Genomic DNA, 19281 nt, shown 5'->3' with positions numbered 1-19281 from the left:
TTCCTTCTATCCTCTGTCGCGCTTAGTTACCACCTGTGCTACCAAACTTGCAAGACAACACTTCAACGATGGACGCCTGAGCCCAAGAGGCTATGCGCCCTTAACCAACAACAACAACATTCCAATGTTGTCAGCAGGGTAAGGAGTCAGGCTTAGCGAAGGCCGAGGCCATTGAACGGGTATCGGCGTAGGAAGGGGTAAGCCGTGGACACGAGTATATGGTGCATGGTGCGTGCGGTTGGATTTATTTTTACTGTAGGTGTGAGTCCAGAGGCCAAACTGCCAAGATGCGCGTTATCCCGAGCACGCCCGGTGCAGCAGCTACATTGTGGCAACAATTTGGTCCCTTACACAAGTCAGGGCATACAGAGTTCGGTGCTCGGTTGCCACTAATTTCAGGCCATAGATAGGCGATGTTGTAAGGAATTTGGCCTGGCACACATCTAGCGTAATTGTGGGTCAGGTTTGGCACGTGAGCTACATGCCAATGCATCAGTCAGCACACCGATGAGGTATGGACGTACAGCTCAGTGGACGGATTTGTTGGCAGGCTGGCATGTAGTTAAATTGCTTTGAAGTACTGAGGACAAAAAAATTGCATTTGTCTAAATGCATCCCTTTTGCATTCTTTTCATGTGATACACAGTTACCTCACATGAGACAACTGGCAATTGTGATTTTGCTATTTCCACATTCATCCATTGGGTCATGGCATACATTGCTACCTTGTGTTAAAAAAGAGCATTGTACATCAAGAGCTTCATCACAGTCAAAAGACTTGAACATGTTGATGATTATCTAGTATAGTATAAGGATATATGATGGGTAGAGCAGATAGGTGGAGTAGTACACTCAGGTTTGACCAGAATTTCATAGACTGAGAACAAAACCACAAAGCACACAGCACATTTTCTGTGTGGTTCTGGCGATGCTGACGTTGCTCTGTTTCCTTGGTTCCAAAGAGGTGGAGGACAAGCTTTGTTCATATAATTCTGTGCAGATAAGCTTTTATTGATTTTATGTTGTGCTTTCCACCTTGATAATATGCGGTCAGTGGCCTAAAACTCAGAATGTGCTGCAATTGTACAGTGATGTTACTAAATCTGTCAATTGTCTTATTATCTAGTTAAAGGTATGCATGCCTCCCTTCTGTCAGAAAACAATTTCATATGCAATGCATTCTTAGGCATGCATAATGTGAGTCATAGTACAGAAAGCATGACAATGGAATCTGACTGTAAAAGAAGGTTTATCATACTTTAAAGTTTGCAAATTTATGCTCTGACACAAGTTTCATTGTTCAGTAAATACTGATATTAAGGGCAGAGTAGAGCGTGGGATATTAATTTGTGTCGGACACCAAAATGTCGGGTAGAGTATTCTTCAGTTGGTAATGTGACTATGGTTATGATCTGAAAAATATCAGCAATAAATATGATTTAAGCATCATTGCACACACAGGTAGGGTGCTTATATTATATATACTAGCAGTGTCCCTCCCATATTTTTGCAATGTGCATATTATCCTTAAACCACATATTTAGCCATTTTGTCAACCAACTAATGATTAATGTCAAGTAATGGTCAACTGATGTTTTGCTATTAACTGATGTTGATATCTCTGTACTTCCATGTACTTAGTGGTCATTGCATCAGTGTTTTAGTGTGTTTGGAATTGTGCACATAATGTTTACATCATATTCATATCATTAGTCACATCATGATTAGGCCATTTTGGAAGTACTACTTTATAACCTGTGTTCTGTAATTATTGCCTTTTGGCAATGTTATTTGCTTTAGAAAAAGATATGGGCATGAACAGCTTTGTTTAACAAGAAGGTGGGCATGGACACCCCAGCCTGATCATGCACATTTTGATTGTGGTGAATCATGTTTAAGTGTGCAATCTGAGGCACCTTCCATTGAGCATATAACAATTTGTTCCTCATTTTCTACACAAATGCATAGCATCATCTGTTGATAGTGGGTAGATATTTTGCACATGGGGTTTGAATAAAAACAGCATGCAATTTGCACAAGTTGATCCGGGCCATATACAAATGACAGTGATTCCATGCAGTTTTCAGGATGGAACCCCTGGAAAAGCTGGATGAAGATTTTGATTTGGACAGTGATCAGGATTGTGATCTGAGGCCAATTGATAGTGATGACAGGTATGCTGGCCTTCTGTATCTGTTTTCTATCCAGTACATGTTTCACACCTTCCAAACAGCACAGGCAAAACTTCCAATGTGTGTAATAGTTTTTGCATGTTGTGTTTGCTTTGTAGTTCTGTTATATTAAGTTATTTTTGGTTTGTATTTACATTCCGTTATTGCATCCTGTAAGTCATAAGCTCATCCCAAATGTCTGCTCATTTTCAGCAGTAGGTTATGGTTAATATTTTGCTTATTCTTAGCCTGTAACTGCACTATGTATTTTGAAGCACACAAGTGTTGAACAGGCCTAGCAAAATGCATTGCACAGATTGCATTATTTTGTACTGCTCACAATTTCTGCACTTGTCACAGCCTTTATGGTTTCATCTTTTGGCATGATTATGCAGGTAGACATACATGGTAGATGTAGTTAATTTACATACTACACTGATGATGACTTAACAGTGACAAGGAAGTGCTCGCAAGATTTGTGGCCAGTTTTTGAACAACAGAAGCGTGACCATGATTATGTTTGTAGTGATGACGAATTCTCGCCGGATCTTATTCAACGCCTCCGGAGATTTGGAACACAACTTCCGCCGAAGAAACGCAAGCGTGAAAAGAAAGGTCAGTGGTTGTTCCCGATAGTCCCTAGTCGCTTTGCCTCCTATCAGGCATTGTGCACTTTTTCACTTCGAGCTTTTCCATTCATGCCGGAAGACGTCCTCCTACGATACGTTTCATGCAGTTACAACATTAGATAAGTGATGAATGCAGTCAGTGCTGTGACTTTATTCCAAAGGCTTCTCACTATGTCTGTTTTGCTGTTATCCTTGCGACCCACTACGCGGCTGTTGTCTACGATCCGCTGTGGGGCTGTCGTTTATGACACGCTGTGGGCTGTCGTCTATGACACGCTGTGGGGCTGTCATTTATGACGCGCTATGGGGCTGTTGTCTATGACGCGCTGTAGGGCTGTCATCTGTGACACACTGGGGCTGTCGTCTATAACACGCTGTGAGGCTGTCGTCTATAACACGCTGTGGGGCTCTTGTCTATGAGACGCTGTGGGGCTGTCGTCTATGACACGCTGTGGGGCTGTCGTCTGTGATACACTGTGGGGCTGCCGTCTGTGACACGCTGTGGGGCTGTCGTCTATGACACGCTGTGGGGCTGTCGTCTATGACACGTTGTGGGGCTGTCATGCTGTGGGGCTGTCGCCTATGACGCGCTGTGGGGCTGTCGTCTATGACACGTTGTGGAGCTGTCGTTTGTGACACGCTGTGGGGCTGTCGTCTGTGACACGGTTTGGGGCTTTCGTCTGTGACACGCTGTGGGGCTGTCGTCTGTGGCACGCTGTCGGGTTTGAGGCTGTCGTCTGTGACACGCTGTGGGGTGTGGGGCCGTCGTCTGTGACACGCTGTTGGGCTCCCGCTACGCCGGACCTGCTATGCCACCGCACTATAAGCGCCACCTCCGCCCGGTGTCCCCCGACAGAGGCTGAGGATGACTTTGAGAGGGAGGTAAACGCCGAGCTGGCCGTCTCGCTGGCGGCTCACTGCCGGCGGATAGCGGGCGGGGCGTCCGGCGCGCTGCCGCCCGCGCCACCGCCTCCCCTGGCCGCGCCGCCGTCCGGCACCGGCGCCGCCGCCGCACCCGCCGGCGCTGGCGAAGAACAGCTGTACTACGACGACGTGTACTTCGACTCGGACGACGACTCAGCGCCCGAGGACGGCCCGGCCGCCGCCGACTCTGTCGCTCCGGCTGGCGCTCCCGCCGACTCTGCGACTCCTGCCTCCGCAGGTTCTGCGGCTCTCGCGGCAGGAGCTGCCGCTTCTACTGAAGGTGTGCTACTGCTACTTGGTGTTGGTCATGCACAGAAACACTATTTTTCATGGTTTAACCTTGCCGCATATTCATGAGACTGTATCAATAGCCTTGTTCCTTGAAGCATGAACAGAAAATTTTAATGTACGGCTAAAAACGAAACAGCAGGAGTTTACAATTAACATTCTTTTCGATAACGGCAAGTAGCCGAAATATCACGCCTATCTCCCCATCGTCCTGTTTGTTCCACGAGGAATAAGACTACTAACACTGCCATCTATATGCATAATGTTACTTGCAAATGCGCTAACGACTTGTCGTATGCTCGAAGAACATAGAACAAGTTTTTTGGTCCCAAGGGGTGGTCCGTTTTTGTCACGTATTATTTTGCGATATCATGAACTACAGTAAATGTTATATCAGCATGAATGTGTTGAAACAGCTTTACATCCTTCTGCTGTAACTAAAGTTGATCTAGTTAGGCAAAGGGTAACCTACCGGGCAGCATGGTGGCACCAACAATACGAATGTCAATGTTCAAATGCAGCCAGCATGGTTGCATACACCGTCACCCATGTTGATCAAGGTGGTAAAGACCCGTGTGAACGCCGGTACTTAAAGATCACAGAGTTAAGTAATTTTTAGTCAACCTAGCTTAAGGGTTTGGCGTTGCAGCACCTCAACATTGAGGTTAGTAGATACTGCTGTGACCAGGACATTACTATGCCAGTCGGACGGTGACCTCACGGCAATGTTTGCGTGGGTTAGATTATCGCAGCAGAGGCCGCTATTTTCAAGTCAAATTGTCCGTGACTCGCCGAGCTCTTTTCTGTTCACGCGGGAGCGTGCAGCAAGCCGTGTCACGTACCATACTGAGCCGCGTGTTCCTTCAGCGGCGGGCGGCAGCGGCGGCACCCCGGTAGCAGACCCCAACAGCAGGCGGTCGGAGCGCCGCCGCCGCCGCCGCCCCGTGCTCACCAACGACCAGCTGCTGTACGACCCGGCCATGGACGACGAGGACCAGCAGTGGGTGGACCGCCAGCGGCAGCGCTACCTGCCCGCCCGGCCCAGGTACGTGGCCCTCTCTCTCTCTCTCTCTCTCTCTCTCTCTCTCTCTCTCTCTCTCTCTCTCTCTCTCTCCTCTCTCTCTCTCTCTCTCTCTCTCTCTCTCTCTCTCTCTCTCTCTCTCTCTCTCTCTCTCTCTCTCTCTTCTCTCTCTCTCTCTCTCTCTCTCTCTCTCTCTCTCTCTCTCTCTCTCTCTCTCTCTTCTCTCTCTCTCTCTCCTCTCTCTCTCTCTCTCTCTCTCTCTCTCTCTCCTCTCTCTCTCTCTCTCTCTCTCTCTCTCTCTCTCTCTCTCTCTCTCTCTCCTCTCTCTCTCTCTCTCTCTCCTCTTCTCTCTCTCTCTCTCTCTCTCTCTCTCTCTCTTCCTCTCTCTCTCTCTCTCCCTCTCTCTCTCTCTCTCTCTCTCTCTCTCTCTCTCTCTCTCTTCTCTCTCTCTCCTCTCTTCTCTCTCTCTCTCTTCGCTCTCTCTCTCTCTCTCTCTCTCTCTCTCTCTCTCTCTCTCTCTCTCTCTCTCTCTCTCTCTCTCTCTCTCTCTCTTCTCTCTCTCTCTCTCTCTCTCTCTCTCCTCTCTCTCTCTCTCTCTCTCTCTCTCTCTCTCTCTCTCTCTCTCTCTCTCTCTCTCTCTCTCTCTCTCTTCTCTCTCTCTCTCTCTCTCTCTCTCTCTCTCTCTCTCTCTCTCTCTCTCTCTACTCTCTCTCTCTCTCGCCTCGCTCTCTCTCTCTCTCTCTCTCTCTCTCTCTCTCTCTCTCTCTCTCTCTCTCTCTCTCTCTCTCTCTCTCTCTCTCTCTCTCTCTCCTCTCTCTCTCTCTCTCTCTCTCTCTCTCTCTTCTCTCTCTCTCTCTCTCTCTCTCTCTCTCTCTCTCTCTCTCTCTCTCTCTCTCTCTCTCTCTCTCTCTCTCTCTCTCTCTCTCTCTCTCTCTCTCTCTCTCTCTCTCTCTCTCTCTCTCTCTCTCTCTCTCTCTCCTCTCTCTCTCTCTCTCTCTCTCTCTCTCTCTCTCTCTCTCTCTCTCTCTCTCTCTCTCTCTCTCTCTCTCTCTCTCTCTCTCTCTCTCTCTCTCTCTCTCTTCCTCTCTCTCTCTCTCTCTCTCTCTCTCTCTCTCTCTCTCTCTCCTCTCTCTCTCTCTCTCTCTCTCTCTCTCTCTCCACTCGCTCACCCACTCGCTCACCCACTCGCTCACTCGCTCACTCACTCACTCACCACTTTCCTCTCCCCCTCTCATTCATCTTATCCCATCCCATCCCATCCCATCCCATCTCCATCATCTCTCTCATCTCTTCCACTCCGTGCTCCTCGCCCGGGGAGTGTGTGAAGCGTCGACTGGACTCGCCGGGCCGTGCACTGCCTGTGCTCCCTCTGAATGTCTCGCGAGGACAACCGCACCATCCTCGTGCCGGTGCCCAGTGTGGAGCCTGTTCAGGGGAGTGTGCGCAGACAGGCGGCCCGGACAGCTGAGGGGTTCCGTGGCCCGAGCTGGACGTTAATTCTGGCGTGTCTGCTGATTGCCGCCTCGAGGGGACCCGGGTGGATCGGACGTTCGCCTCCGGCCGGCTCCCGCTGGCCCCCCTGCCCCGGTCAGCCGGCGGGGTCTCGCCGCCTCGCGCCCGTCCTGACAGCGGCCGCGTTTCCCAGCGGCTCCGGCGACCTGCAGGCCAAGCCGCAGAAGCTGCCGCGCAGCGACGCCGTGCTCAACTGTCCGGCCTGCATGACCATGCTCTGTCTCGACTGCCAGAGGTGAGAGGCCACGCCCGGCCGGCTCAAGGTGTATCAGTCACCAATGTTCGGATTTGGTTGGCGAATCACGTAGTTAGTGTTGCACAGCATTACATACGGGGTTATTTTCTGAGCGGCACGTCTAGTTACGTGCCGAAGTGTGCACACGGAAGCGTGGAGGAGCCCCGCTGAGTGCCCCTTGGAAACATGTGCGGAGTTGGATATCGAGGCGCGCGCCGTCACGTGACGCCACGAGTAATGTGATACGGTCTTCTCGCCGCGTGGTGCTGTGGTCATTGCCGGCAAGTGTAGTTATTTTCTGTGTCAGTGTAATTATATTCTCTTAGCGTCACGTGGCGAGAAGATTATGTCACTTGACTCGTTGCGGAGTCATGTGGCGAGAAGAAGATCGTTCATCCCGACTCCGCTGAGTTTTACGGCGACGTAAACAGAAACGCTCACTAGCCTGCTGGCACGCCCGGGGTGCCGTTGAGCGTTTGTCGTGCCGTCTGTATCTAATGTCTAATGTCTTGAATGTCTAAATCTTGTCTTACTGAGAGGCTTGCTAGCTGTGGACGCCACAAGACATTGAGGCTGATGCGTCCAAAGCCCGTGCCATCACAGCGCCGAGCCGACCAGCCGCCCCACACTTGCGGTCACGCGCGGCGGCGGCGGCTCGCGATGCCGTGTGGCGTCACCGCCATGACATCACCGCGTGACCGGCGCCGCCCGTCCGCAGGCACGAGCTGTACAACAACCAGTACCGGGCCATGTTCGTCTTCAACTGCGCCGTGGACGAGAGCGAGGCGCTGCGCTACAGACTGAAGGAGCCGCCGCGGCGGCGAGGCCGGCGCGGCGCGCAGCCGGCGCCCGCCGCCGACGGCGAGGCGCAGCAGCTGTACAACCCGGTGCGTTGCGTCACCTGCCGCACGGAGGTGGCCGTGTACGACACGGACGAGGTGTACCACTTCTTCAACGTGATAGCGAGTCACGCGTGAGCGGCGCGCGCGGCCCCGACGGACGCGCGATTGTGGGTGTGCCGGGCGGCGTTTGTGGCGCGGCTCGGGCGGCCGGGCTCCGCTCGCGCCCCGCCACTCGGTGACTGGCGCCGTACTCCGCGCGACGTGGCCACGGAAGGCGCGGTGTAGTGGGGTGCCCGAGCAGGCCGACAGAAAACTCCGGTCGAAAAGGGTCGCATGAGTGCTGTTTTTCTCGTGCTTCCGGGATGAGACGGACCGGTTGCTCTCGAGGATGACACCGTTGGATTTTGTTATGTGAATTTAAGACATATTTCGTGGTTAAAGGAGGCTTCAGACTTATCTCTGACGAAACAACTTAGCCGGCAAAAGCGTCGTAGGAACGATGGACAGGAGTGTATTCGAAATGCTCCCTGTTGAGCAAGACGTGAGCATCTCGCGTGTTTGGGCATATTCGCTACGAGAACGAAAGCTAGCTCGATTCTATCGCCGTTTTTCATAAAAAGGGCCACGATTGCGGCATCGTTATGATATTGAAAAGGGGGCGGGGGGAGGGGGCGTTCGCCCGGCGTGCTGCTGACCGTGTGCCCGTGGCCACGGAGCCGGCTCACACACCCAGGTTCGCACGCCGCCAGGCGGGCGCCTGAGTCACCGCTGGTGGCATGAAGTTCTCGGGTGGCCGCCAGAACCCCAACTGTTTGAATTCATTTCTGCTGCTCAAAGGTCGTGTACTCCTGTACCGCGTCAGGGGAAAACGGGAACTACTTCAACATCGGACCGCATCGCGCACTGCATGCGTGAAGCCCCACAGAATCCTCAGCCGTGTTCTCGCGGGTCCGCGGTTACGCCTACTGTTTGTTTTGCCTTGAACATGTGTGCTGTGCCTCATGAAGCCGTAAAGGGCGTTCGGGTCGGAGGTGAAACTCATCTTGTGCGCATTTTGTAAAGAGAGTGAGCGCCATGTGATGTTTCTCATGCAATGCCAACATAAAAACAGTGTAGGCACCTCACTGATTTGTTTGTTTTTATGACCTCCCTGGCCACGGATATGCGTCATGCGGTCCCACCAACAGCCGTCCGACATCAGGGGGCGCGACAGCAAAGCTGGATTACAGAGCGCCTGTAGAAGCTGACAAGTGTGACACGAGTACCCTGAGCAGCCGCTGAGAGACATCTGGCCCCAATATATAGTTGTCAGCTGTGTCTATCACAAGCCCATGCACCGCTTGGGCTTGCGGGCACGCACGACACTGTGACAAGTTCTCTAAATACGCCATGAGAGCACGACAAGCCTTCGAAGGTGAAGCATTCCGCAGGGTCCGTGCCTCGCGCCCTCGCGTTTTCGCAGGCCGGTACCGGGCGGAGCGGGCGTGAACACACCCCGCTCCCAGAGCGTACCCACTCGCGCCGGCGCCGCTGAGTCAGCGGCATGCGGTCAGGCGCGCCGCGAACGCCGCACCGTACGCCGGAGGGCGCCGCGGGGCGGAATCACAGGTATTCGCCGCGGAACACGGCCACGTTCTTGTCCGTCTCGAACAGCTTGATCTCGTGCATGGCGACCCCGTCCGGCAGGTGCTTCTGCATGCTCTCCCAGATGAAGACGGCGATGTTCTCCGCCGTGGACACTGTCTCTCTGCGTTAAAAGAGCATGGCTTGGGTCATGAAGGGCTTCCCAGAATACGCCGCTGGACTTTTTAAAAACATTATGCTTATGTCTATATGCTGTTCGTGATCGTTGTGCATTATGCTTGAAAACCTTTTGAGTTGTATACACGACCAGAGGCGGATCCAGAGGGGGGGGGGGCGCAGGGCCATGACCCCCTTGGGCCCCGAAGAGGCCCAATGGCTCCGAGGGGGCCCATAGCCGGCCGAACAGGTGGTGTTTTTTTTTTAGCACAAAAGGCAACAAAACTGATCATCTGGAATTTTAAGCCCCCATTACACCGTCCAGGGCCCCACACTGTTTCTGGGGGACCTATATGCCACTTGCAGGATCATTTCGATCGTTAAGGAGCATTCCACGTTGCCCTTCATCTCTTTGCATTTGCTTGGAGGGCCCTGCACTGGTGTTGGGGCCCTTCCTGTTAGCGTGCCGGGGCACTCTTACCAGTCACGGGCCCTTCCACGGGTTCTTTCCATTCTCCAGAAAGGCTCTGAACTATAACCGTGGCCCCATATCGTAACTTGCCGGGGTATTCTCGGTTGCTCAGGGGCCCTTTACGTCAGTCTCGGTTTACTTATCGACACACTTGCAATATGCTAGTGGGCCCTCTACATTGGTCTAGAGCGTTTCCAATTCTCTGTCACTTGCTTAGGGCCCTACACTCTTGTCGCGGGCCTATCTGACGGCCTGCTTGGGCACACTCAGTCGTTCGGGGACCCTCAGCATTGGGTCTTGGATGCTTTTTTCTAAATAGGAGACCCTACGCTCTTGTGGGGGGGGGGGGGTGAGAGGGGGTCTATCTCGTAACTTGTTCGGACATATTCGATCTTTTGGGGCCCTTTACATTGGGCCTTGGGCACGTGCTATTTGAATGGGGCCCTACGCACTTGTCGGGGGTCCCTCTGTCCGCCTCCTCGGCCATAGTAGATTGCTCGGGGCCCTGCACATTGGTTCTTGGTGTTTGAATTTAGGGCCCTCTGCTCCTATCGGGGTCATCTGATTGCCTGTTCGGGTACACTCCATCTTTCGGGGGCCCTCGCACCGGGTTTTGGGTACTTCTTATTTGAATGGAGGGCCTCACGCTTCTGTCGGGGCCCCTCTGATAGATGTTCGAACCCATTCGATCGTAGGGAACCTTTACATCTGGTTTAGGGTACTTCTTTTTTAAATGGAGGGCCCTCCGCGCCCTTCGGGGGCCTTATCTGTTAACCTGCTCTGTCGCGCTCGATTATTCGGGGTGATCGTGTCGTGGGTATTTCACATTTGAACGGCCCCACGTTCTTGCCGGGGCCCCATCTGTTTACCTGCTCTGGCGCAGTTGAATATCTAGGGGCCCTCCGCCTTGTATATTCTGCTCGGGTACACAACATCTTTCGGGGGCCCCCGCACTGGTTTTGGGTACTTCTTATTTCAACGGAGGGACCTACGCTCTTGTCGGGCCCCTTATAATAAGCTGCTCAGGCACATTCCATCATTCTGGGGCCATTTACATAGGGTCTTCGGTACTTCTCATTCGAATGGAGGGGCCTACGCTCCTGTCGGGAGCCCCATTTGTTAACATGCTCGGGCACACGCGATTGTTCGGGGCCCCCTACATTGGGTCTTGGGTACTTCCTATCTGAATGAAAGGCCCTGCGCTCTTGATAGGGGCCCTTTATATGAACCTGCTCTGACGAACTGAATCGTTCAGAGCCCTACACGTTGCGTCGTGAGTATTTCTTATTTGAATGGATGACCCTATGCTCCTGTCGGGCCCCATCCATTCCAGCTGCTCGGGCCGGTGGCAGATGCAGAGGGGGGGGGGGGGGGGGCACGGAACCATGCTCCATGGACCATGCCGGGGTGACGTAAAGGCTCCGAAGGGGCCCATGACCGGCCAGACGGACGCAGCTTTCTTACAACAAAGCGCAACAAAATCGGATGCTGTTGGGCCTATAGACGACCAGGAACGATTGTTAGCAACGTAAAGAGTTTATGAGCCAACAAAGCCTATTTTTCGCTGATTGAGAAAGTGTTGCTTGGGGGGGGGGGGGGAATTTTAGGGCTCATTACGCTGTCTAGAGGCATCACGCTGCTAGTTGCCTGGTCCCACATGTCCGCCTGCCGGGTCAATCTGATCGCTAAGGAGCTTTCCTCGTAATCCTCGACCTCTTTGCATTTTCTCGTAAGACCCAATATGCCGTTGAGACGCTACCTGCCTCCATGCCTGAGCGCTTTTGATCGATCAGGTTCTCCTCCACGGATTCTTTCCATTCGCCCTAAAGGCTCTAAGCACTTTTCCCGGTGCCCCATATGCCAGGGCACACTCAGTTGCTCACTGGCCCTTCATATAAGCCTCGGGTTTTTCCACCTGCTTGGAGGGCCTTGTGCTGTTGCTAGGGCTCTTGTAAGGTAAGGCACGGAGACACTCGATGCCCAGGGGCCCTCTGCTTTGATCGAGAGCTCTCTCCCTTTGGTTCGATTTGCGCAGGACTTTCCACTCCTATCGAGGGTAGTGTTGTTAACCTGTCCGTGCACTCTTGATCGCTTAGGGGTATTAATTTATGGTCTTGGATTATTCTCCTTTGCTCGGGGGGTCCTGTGCTATGACCGGGGCTTTAAATTTCAGCCTGTTGAGGCACTGCCAATCGTTTAGGGGCCCACCACGTTGGTCTTGGATTCTTTTGCTTGCTCTGGGGACCCTATATTTATTGACGAGGGTCACTTTGTTGGCCTCCTGCGGCATCCAGGATCGCTCAGGTCCCGTCCCTTTTGGTCTTAGTGTCTTCGTCTTAAACCAGCAATCGAATAAGCGCCGATGAATTTTTACGCGCGATTGGCGAACGTAATTTTACATGCCGCCGACTTCGTATGTGTCATTTCCATAGGCTATTGAGTGTGTGACACTTATTATACTAGTGCATCACGTTCCTAACATATTTTAGATGCTATGATATATTGCACTCCTTTATAACAAAGGAAAAATTCCGCATTGGTCATCAGCCATCAGCTGATTTCATCACCCAGCCGGCTAGCCGTAAATACCTAAGCTAGGAACAGAGTCCATGCTTCGTCTTGATGGTTGATAGCAACCAACTCAACTTTGTTTTACCTGTTGTTCCGAAACACTTGGCCTAAAAATCACAGCATTTAAAATAATCCGTGGGAAATAAATGAGTTTTACGTGTATGCATGCGTAGCACGCCTAGCTTTACGGGGCTGTGCACACTAAGATGGGTTTCCGTATTTATTAAATAAATGAATAAGCATCTATATACATACACACACACACGCATAAGTATATATAGATATAAAATATGTATATGTATTACATACGACTTGTCTTAAAATGCAATGACCGAAATGCAAGGATATTTTTTGAAGCGGGCCCCAAACTTCAGGGGCCCGCAATGTCGCGTGCCCCCTCTGTGATGAAATCCTGGATCCGACCCTGCCAACGACATTGTAACGGACGTCCAAAATGGCCTTCCAACCAACATTCCACGGCGTGTTGCGCTCTAACATCAGCTGATGCTATAAAGACGCCCAATCAGTCTCAACATTTTGTAAAAACTGTGTCTTATCTGTAAGAGTTCATCAGATCAGATCTTGGTTTTTGCTCGCACTCTTTTCAGTTTTATGAAACAGCACGCTCCCCCGGGAAGGAGCGTCCCGTGGTCGCCTCAATGCGCGGACGTGCCGCTGGACTGATCACCCTATCAGCGACCGTTCGTGACCCTGCCCGTCCGTGACCCCGCCGTCCGTGACCCCGCCCGCGTGTGACCCCGCCTGCGTGTGACCCCGCCCGGCCGTGACCCGCCCGTCCGTGACCCCGGTATTTCGCCCGACCGCTGTCTCCTGGACACGGGCCTCCTGCGCTGTCAGCCACGCACCGCTCTACGCGGCCGACTCCGCACCGCTGGCCACCCCTTTTGCGAACAACCCCACGATGGGGTTTCCCCATCGGAAATGCGGAACCATCCTTCCAAAAATTGCTGCTGTCAGAAGCGGTCTAGACGCACTGAGCACCGACCCGCAGCCGGTTGTGTGCACTGGTACCAGCATTGGCAGCAGCTTTCAACGTACCCAACGGGGGGCTTTATTTTCAGGTCTCGGCCGAGCCGTCTCCTGACTCGGTCGGGACTGAGTCGATGTGCGCGACTCGGACCGCTTTCGAGTTCCGCCGAAACTGGCTTCGATTTCGTCTGCTGATGCTGTGCTTTGCAAAACCCGCAAAACCTTGTACCTCCACTCTCCGCTCCGCATCCTTCTCAATGATGCACTCTCCACGCGCCATAAAGTCCTTCGGACAGCGGTTCCCTTCGCGCCGGATCGTACTACTAATGCTGTACCCTCTCCGTGCCGTCCTCCTCCCCACGAGCCTGGGCAGTGTCCTCGTTCCATATGACCGGAACTCTTGAGCGGCATACTTCTTCCAACGACGGGCTCCCCGCGCCGCATCCTCCGCCTCCCCTTCAACGAACCATCTGCATCATATACTTTCCCGGACACGGACCGCTCCACGCCACACGCTTTCCCCCAAAACGGGTCTCTTGGCGCCCTTCTCCTCCTCCCTACAATGTGTCCTCCCCTCGCGGCCTCGCCGCATTCTCCACCACACGACAGGCCCTTCAGCGCAGTGTCCTCCTCCACAAAGGCCCATTTGCACCGTATCTTCCCCCTCGCGATTTACCACTTCAAGCCGCAACCTCCCAACGGCGGACCCTCCTCACGCCGTGTCCCCCCGCCATCGACGGGACACTGCCCGTGTCCCCCTAATACCTGCCGTGCCCCATTCCTGTGCCGCCACCCCCGTCCAAGAGCTCTCAGACCGGTTGTCAGACTCCGTCACCCCTGGATGACGGAGTCTGACAACTGCCCATCGCCAGGCATGTTCTAATTTAGCAATGCTTACGGCATGGTCGCCAGGGCTGGGGGTCAGGGCTTTCACGGGCGCGTAGCACAGAAACCAGAGGACTTATGGTCTAAAGAATGGCAGGGCTGTGAACTGCACCGAAAGGTCTTCAAGATGGCTATTTCAGGTCAAAACCCCATGCAAATGTGTAAGACTCCCCTTAAACTCTACACTGCCGGCACTCCTGGGACCGGGGTTTATCCCACCGCAAAGCACATGTGTTGCGTCAGCCAAATCATCGCAGCTTGCAGTCAACAGCCCTCATGTTATGCATAAACATGTTTTGCATCTTACTCAGAGCGGACATTCGCAGCGAAATGACTTCAGCATGGAGACCATCCTGCTTCAGACGATACTCAGTTATTCCGAGAGGGCCATTTGACGGTCCAGCTTGTCCCATCCCGGTCCGCAAAGCGTCGGCGGGATCCAAGTCAGGCAGGAGAGTAAAGCTTCGACGAGACCAACCTGAAGTACGGCACGTCCTGATCGATGTTCTTGTGGTCCATGACGTCCATAATGGCCTCCTCGATCCATAACTTCATGTCGGATATGTTGACCACCATGCCGGTCACGGGGTGGACACGCCCACGCACAGTGGTCTCCACTGTGACGGCGAAGGGCACTCATTTCACCCACAAGGTCAGGTCCAGGCGTTCAACTCACGCACCAGGTCAGGTCGGGACGTTCAACACACGCACCAGGTCAGGTCAGAGCGTTCAACTCACATACCGGGTCAGGTCAGGGCGTTCAACTCACGCACCAGGTCAGGTCAGGTCGTTCAATTCACGCACCACAGGTCAGGTCGGCGTTCAACTCACGTACCAGGTCAGGTCGGGACGTTCAACTCACGCACCAGGTCAGGTCAGGGCGTTCAACTCACGCACCAGGTCAGCTTATACGGAGTGGCAGAGGCATTGGGCTCATTTCCCTGGTCGAGCGGTATCGGCCTGATGTGATCAGGAAACGTGAGGTGTGACGTCAAGCACCACTCCATGCCGCTTAGGTGTCTCAGAGATGTTCATGCTATGTGCCAGCTCACAGACACCCCATACCATGCTACACTGAGGGCCATGCAATACCAGGAAATGGACAAACTTTAAACTCCAACGTTTAAATATAATCCTTGACGTCGTAATTGATGAGACTACCAGAACAACATATGTTGTCTAACTGAACGCACTTTAGTGTCGCATGTTATCGATACAAACAAAAAAGGTCTTAAGCTCTTGCTTGTTGGGCATTATGAGCCCAGAGTTCTCACGCGGACAGTTATTAACCAGCATATAGGAGGTGCTGGTTTATAAACGTTATCGAGCGCGTCGGCTGTTTGACACCTGAGCGCGTGAGCACGGGGATGCGCTTTCAGTACTGACAGAACAGCCAAGTTTTGCTTGATAACTTCTGTTAAGCAGTACTTCTAGATATCATTAATGTCGCCGACTCAGCGTGACAGCTCTGAACGCAATGACGGCGAAAAAAGGAGCTGAAGACCTTTCTTGCCTAGCGCTTGCTAATATGCCAATACGCTAATATGCTTGCAATATCTCCGTAAGGAGACATTGCCGAGTGCGTGGTTACGACCACGCCTCCATTTCGCGCCGCAGCACACCGGCTGGGAAGGCCTGGTCACGTGGAGACTCATCACGCCGCCAGTAGTGGTGGGTCACGTGACACTCATCGCAACGACTACGCAGAAAAAGTTGGCACTCGCCTGTATAGTTGTGGCCATGGCCATTCGCGTTGTTGCATTTGCCAAATATCGACTTGTTATCTTCATCCGATAACGCACAACTGTAGGACAAATCGGATCAAATGTCAATGGTGGCTTCTTTACCCAATGATATATCGGAGCAGTTATTCACAGCAACGCAGCAGTAAAGAAAGTAAGATGAAGAAAAACAGTGCAATGGGGGGGGGGGGGGGAGAGGCGATAGCAAATGCGGAAGTTGCCAGTCGATATCGTGGGATCCAGGTTCAAATCCGATTTGCGCCATAGCTCTTCAGTGCTGTTATGGCCAACGGATGGCGCCGCTTTATGTCCATTAAAGGGACGTGGGGACGTCCGCTGTGTTTCCTTTTTCTTATAGAAAAGATAAATCAGACTTGTGAAAAAGATTGCACAGTTCTTGACAAAACGACATAAATGAAAAGAGCGTAGTTTCCTACCATCGCTTTATGAACTGCGCCGATTTTGGAATGTTGATCAACAAAATCGGTGACTTTGCATTCATTTAACACTGTTGTCAATTTTGAATAAAGTATTGCATCTACACACATGTTTTGGTTTCGTCTTAGCTGCCATGAACGGCTGAATTTAGCTGCCACCCGCGTGTGCAGTGTTAATGGTCCCAACTCTATTGTACTACTCTATCGATCTCCAATATTGCTCAAGAGCCCAGTATTGGAGATCGGTTTTGAAAAAAGGTAGTATTAGCCGCTCTGCGATGATTGCTGGCGCACCTATAGGCCGGACAGGTTTGAGATCCGTTAGTGAGACGTAGCCGGTACATTCGCCTACACCGCGCAGCTGGCTTCGAATCGTCATCTGCTTTCGTCAATGAGCTAACATAATACGACCTAAAAAGCGGTCCAAAACGGGCATGGCTCGTCCGTAACCTCTCGTCTTCAAACGGATGTGCAGTTTGTGCACGAAGGCGCGTGGTCGCCTGCATAGGGCCGCCTCCATTCACACTTCCGCAAATGCGATTATCCTTTTTTCCTCATTCAGAAACTGTTGGTCTCCTGTCGATGCAGCGCACCGTCATCGAGATCTGGACCCGGTTTTAGCCATGTTCCTTAACTATTTGCAAGTTGGAAATTTTGTCTCCTTGGTTTAAAGTGAAGACCAGAGGTAAGATCGTGGTGGTGTAATGTTACAGGAGAAATCCCCTTGTTCAAACAGTTTAAGTGAAGATTCCAAGCAATTTTTGGGCGCACTTCTGAAGAATTCGGGTTCTTCTTAGCGGATACGGCATGAGTTCACGATCAGCAGTGGAAAATTTGCGGCAATCCAGAAAACGGTACGGTCAGACCTGGATAGGGCGCTCACGGCGAAATGTTGTACGATAAGTCAAGAAAGGCTCACCAGACCTGCGACCTCGGTCATTTTAAAGGGGCTCCTAAGGGCTGTATATGTAGCCTGCACTTCAGAATGTTTAGGCTAGGCGTACATGAGCCCATTCCGACTTCATGAAAACTTGACTATCAATGACCTGTCTGATCCGCCATATGATCTAAAAGGCCTTCTCCAGCTCATTTTCAAGCTTAGTTTGACGTCATTGTGCCATAGAAAACGACGCTGGGTTCACGATTCTCTAGCACTGCTGGCATGTGTCTCGAAAGTGCTGCAATACGTACTGTTTGACCCCGCCAGAAGGAACGTTTACAAACTACGCTGTGAGGCAGTAATAAGATCCATCTGCATTCCCGACTGGCTAGAGAGACATGAAGAAAACTACCCGTTGAACTACAAGTGCACTGAACGGCAGTGAATCACGACATGCGCAACCGTACAGCCCCTGCTCAGCATGGCCTCAGGCCCTGACGCCGCCCGCGGAAAGACGCCGAGCGTGCAAGCTTTGCAGAGGGTGCCCTGTAGCGGTGCCGGGCCCGTAGCTACCTCAGCGTCGCCAGCGTCCACCTCACTGACCTGTGCAGGCGGTGACAGGCGCTGAAGCACTGCACCCGGGTGAGGTAGACCACTGGCGCGGGCCGGGCCATGGCGCGCCCGTGCGGCCCCGCTGGCGGCTCAGACGTGGCTGACTCGGGCACCAGCCGGCCCCGGCCGCTCATGAAAGGCAGGCGACCGCCGCCGGCCAGTCTGAGGCAATGGCAGCCGGCGCCGCCACACTGTGGGAACACATGCAGAGGGAGCGGGGACAGTCGTTATCGCGCTTCAGGTCGAAAGTGGGAAGGCGTCTGTCGGCGCGCTGAGCAGCACAAGCTGGTCATTCTGTGGCCGCGGATGTAAGCATTGAATAAAATAGTATCTACGTTTGGACGCCATTTGGTGCTAAACACTGGCAGACAGTCGCAGCCAGCCAACACCGAGCGACTTCCCAACAAACAAAGAAGTGTATTGGCATATTACCAATGCCGCACGTTTGATCATGAAAAAGCTTCACTTTATATTTCAAAATATATCCAACGTGTCTCTTTTTAGAACTAGAACTGTGACACGCATAGGATGCGCCTGATATCATACGTTTTGTCACGAAAATTTTACATCCTCATAACTCAAAACATATCCAATGTGGGTACTTGCATCCGTTTATCTCGCCAAGAAGACAAAGTACTTGGCAAACTTTGTAAACAATGTCTGCAAGTTTGGTTATTGTGTAAAAGGTTTGCCTGCATCATTCGCATGCTAGTCGGTATTCATTGTCTCTAAAGATGAACTCCAAAAAAAAAACAACAACAAAAAACGCACAAGCGTGGAGGTTTTTACTGGGCGGTAAGCGTAGGTGGGTGGGTACCGTTTAGGCAACGAGACCAATGCCTGTTGTACAGTCAACAGGCAATGACTGTCCCTCATGGGTGTGAATTGTGTTCCTTTGTGTGGGGTCCTGCCCCCCCCCCCCCTCCCCCAATGCTGAGTTGGATCCCCCAATGTTGGCTTGGGCCCCCACTATTTTTTGCCTGGAATGCTAAAAGCGTTGGGAAAAGTTGGCCATCACACAACTACCTTTTTTGATCCCATAGTGACGTAGCATTGTAGGGTGCAGCATTAACTCGACCCCGCAACCTCAAAATTATGCCATCGAATTGGTGGGTAACTTAGCACATTGAAGGAAAGCATTAGATTCGACTGTTTTTTGTTTCGTCTGTCAAACGTGAGACCCGACTCTTTTCCTGCCCTCAGCCCAAAAATGATACTGACGATAACAATCCGACCGCCTCAGGGCCTCTTTTATGGGACATTAGATAATTTGGTCCCTGTGCCCATGTTGGGGTACGCACCTAACATTGTTCTACTTGAAGTTAAAACA

At 52.2% G+C, this 19281-nt stretch overlaps 2 protein-coding genes across 3 annotated transcripts; one reads left to right on the top strand and one right to left on the bottom strand.

Annotated features, from left to right (window-relative positions):
* The first annotated feature begins 138 nt into the window (after positions 1–138).
* Positions 139–8750, top strand: LOC119093201 (E2F-associated phosphoprotein). Of its 2 annotated transcripts, none has more exons than XM_037216116.1 (7): positions 139–197; positions 2081–2174; positions 2698–2786; positions 3657–4004; positions 4880–5057; positions 6679–6780; positions 7499–8750. In XM_037216116.1, exons 2-7 carry the CDS (start codon positions 2089–2091, stop codon positions 7755–7757), a joined length of 1062 nt encoding a protein of 353 aa, XP_037072011.1. In that variant the 5' UTR covers positions 139–197; positions 2081–2088; the 3' UTR covers positions 7758–8750. The 2 variants fall into 2 exon arrangements, with proteins under 2 accessions (XP_037072011.1, XP_037072012.1); XM_037216117.1 differs by having other exon boundaries at positions 146–197; positions 2088–2174.
* On the bottom strand, positions 8748–18054 carry pr (6-pyruvoyl tetrahydrobiopterin synthase purple). Its single transcript, XM_037216118.1, has 4 exons — positions 17943–18054; positions 16005–16084; positions 14759–14897; positions 8748–9369 (listed from the first exon to the last, which is right to left on the bottom strand). The coding sequence occupies exons 1-4, from the start codon at positions 18011–18013 to the stop codon at positions 9225–9227; spliced, it is 435 nt and encodes a 144-aa protein (XP_037072013.1). The 5' UTR covers positions 18014–18054; the 3' UTR covers positions 8748–9224.
* Between the last annotated feature and the right edge of the window lie 1227 nt (positions 18055–19281).

This window comes from Pollicipes pollicipes, unplaced genomic scaffold, assembly GCF_011947565.3.
Source record: "Pollicipes pollicipes isolate AB1234 unplaced genomic scaffold, Ppol_2.1 Scaffold_4002;HRSCAF=4701_pilon_pilon_pilon, whole genome shotgun sequence".
In the NCBI taxonomy this organism is placed as follows: domain Eukaryota; kingdom Metazoa; phylum Arthropoda; class Thecostraca; order Pollicipedomorpha; family Pollicipedidae; genus Pollicipes; species Pollicipes pollicipes.
This window is presented reverse-complemented; position numbering and strand designations above follow the sequence as displayed.

Excerpts from the sequence above, each read along its gene's own strand:
- LOC119093201 (XM_037216116.1), top strand. The coding sequence starts at position 2,089 with ATGGAACCCCTGGAAAAGCTGGATGAAGATTTTGATTTGGACAGTGAT. Across the intron at positions 2,175-2,697 it reads CCAATTGATAGTGATGACAG|TGATGACGAATTCTCGCCGG; the intron begins GTATGCTGGCCT and ends TTATGTTTGTAG. Across the intron at positions 2,787-3,656 it reads ACGCAAGCGTGAAAAGAAAG|AGGCTGAGGATGACTTTGAG; the intron begins GTCAGTGGTTGT and ends GTCCCCCGACAG.
- pr (XM_037216118.1), bottom strand. The coding sequence starts at position 18,013 with ATGGCCCGGCCCGCGCCAGTGGTCTACCTCACCCGGGTGCAGTGCTTC. Across the intron at positions 16,085-17,942 it reads GCCTGTCACCGCCTGCACAG|TTGTGCGTTATCGGATGAAG; the intron begins GTCAGTGAGGTG and ends TTTGTCCTACAG. Across the intron at positions 9,370-14,758 it reads CAGGACGTGCCGTACTTCAG|AGAGACAGTGTCCACGGCGG; the intron begins GTTGGTCTCGTC and ends CTTTTAACGCAG.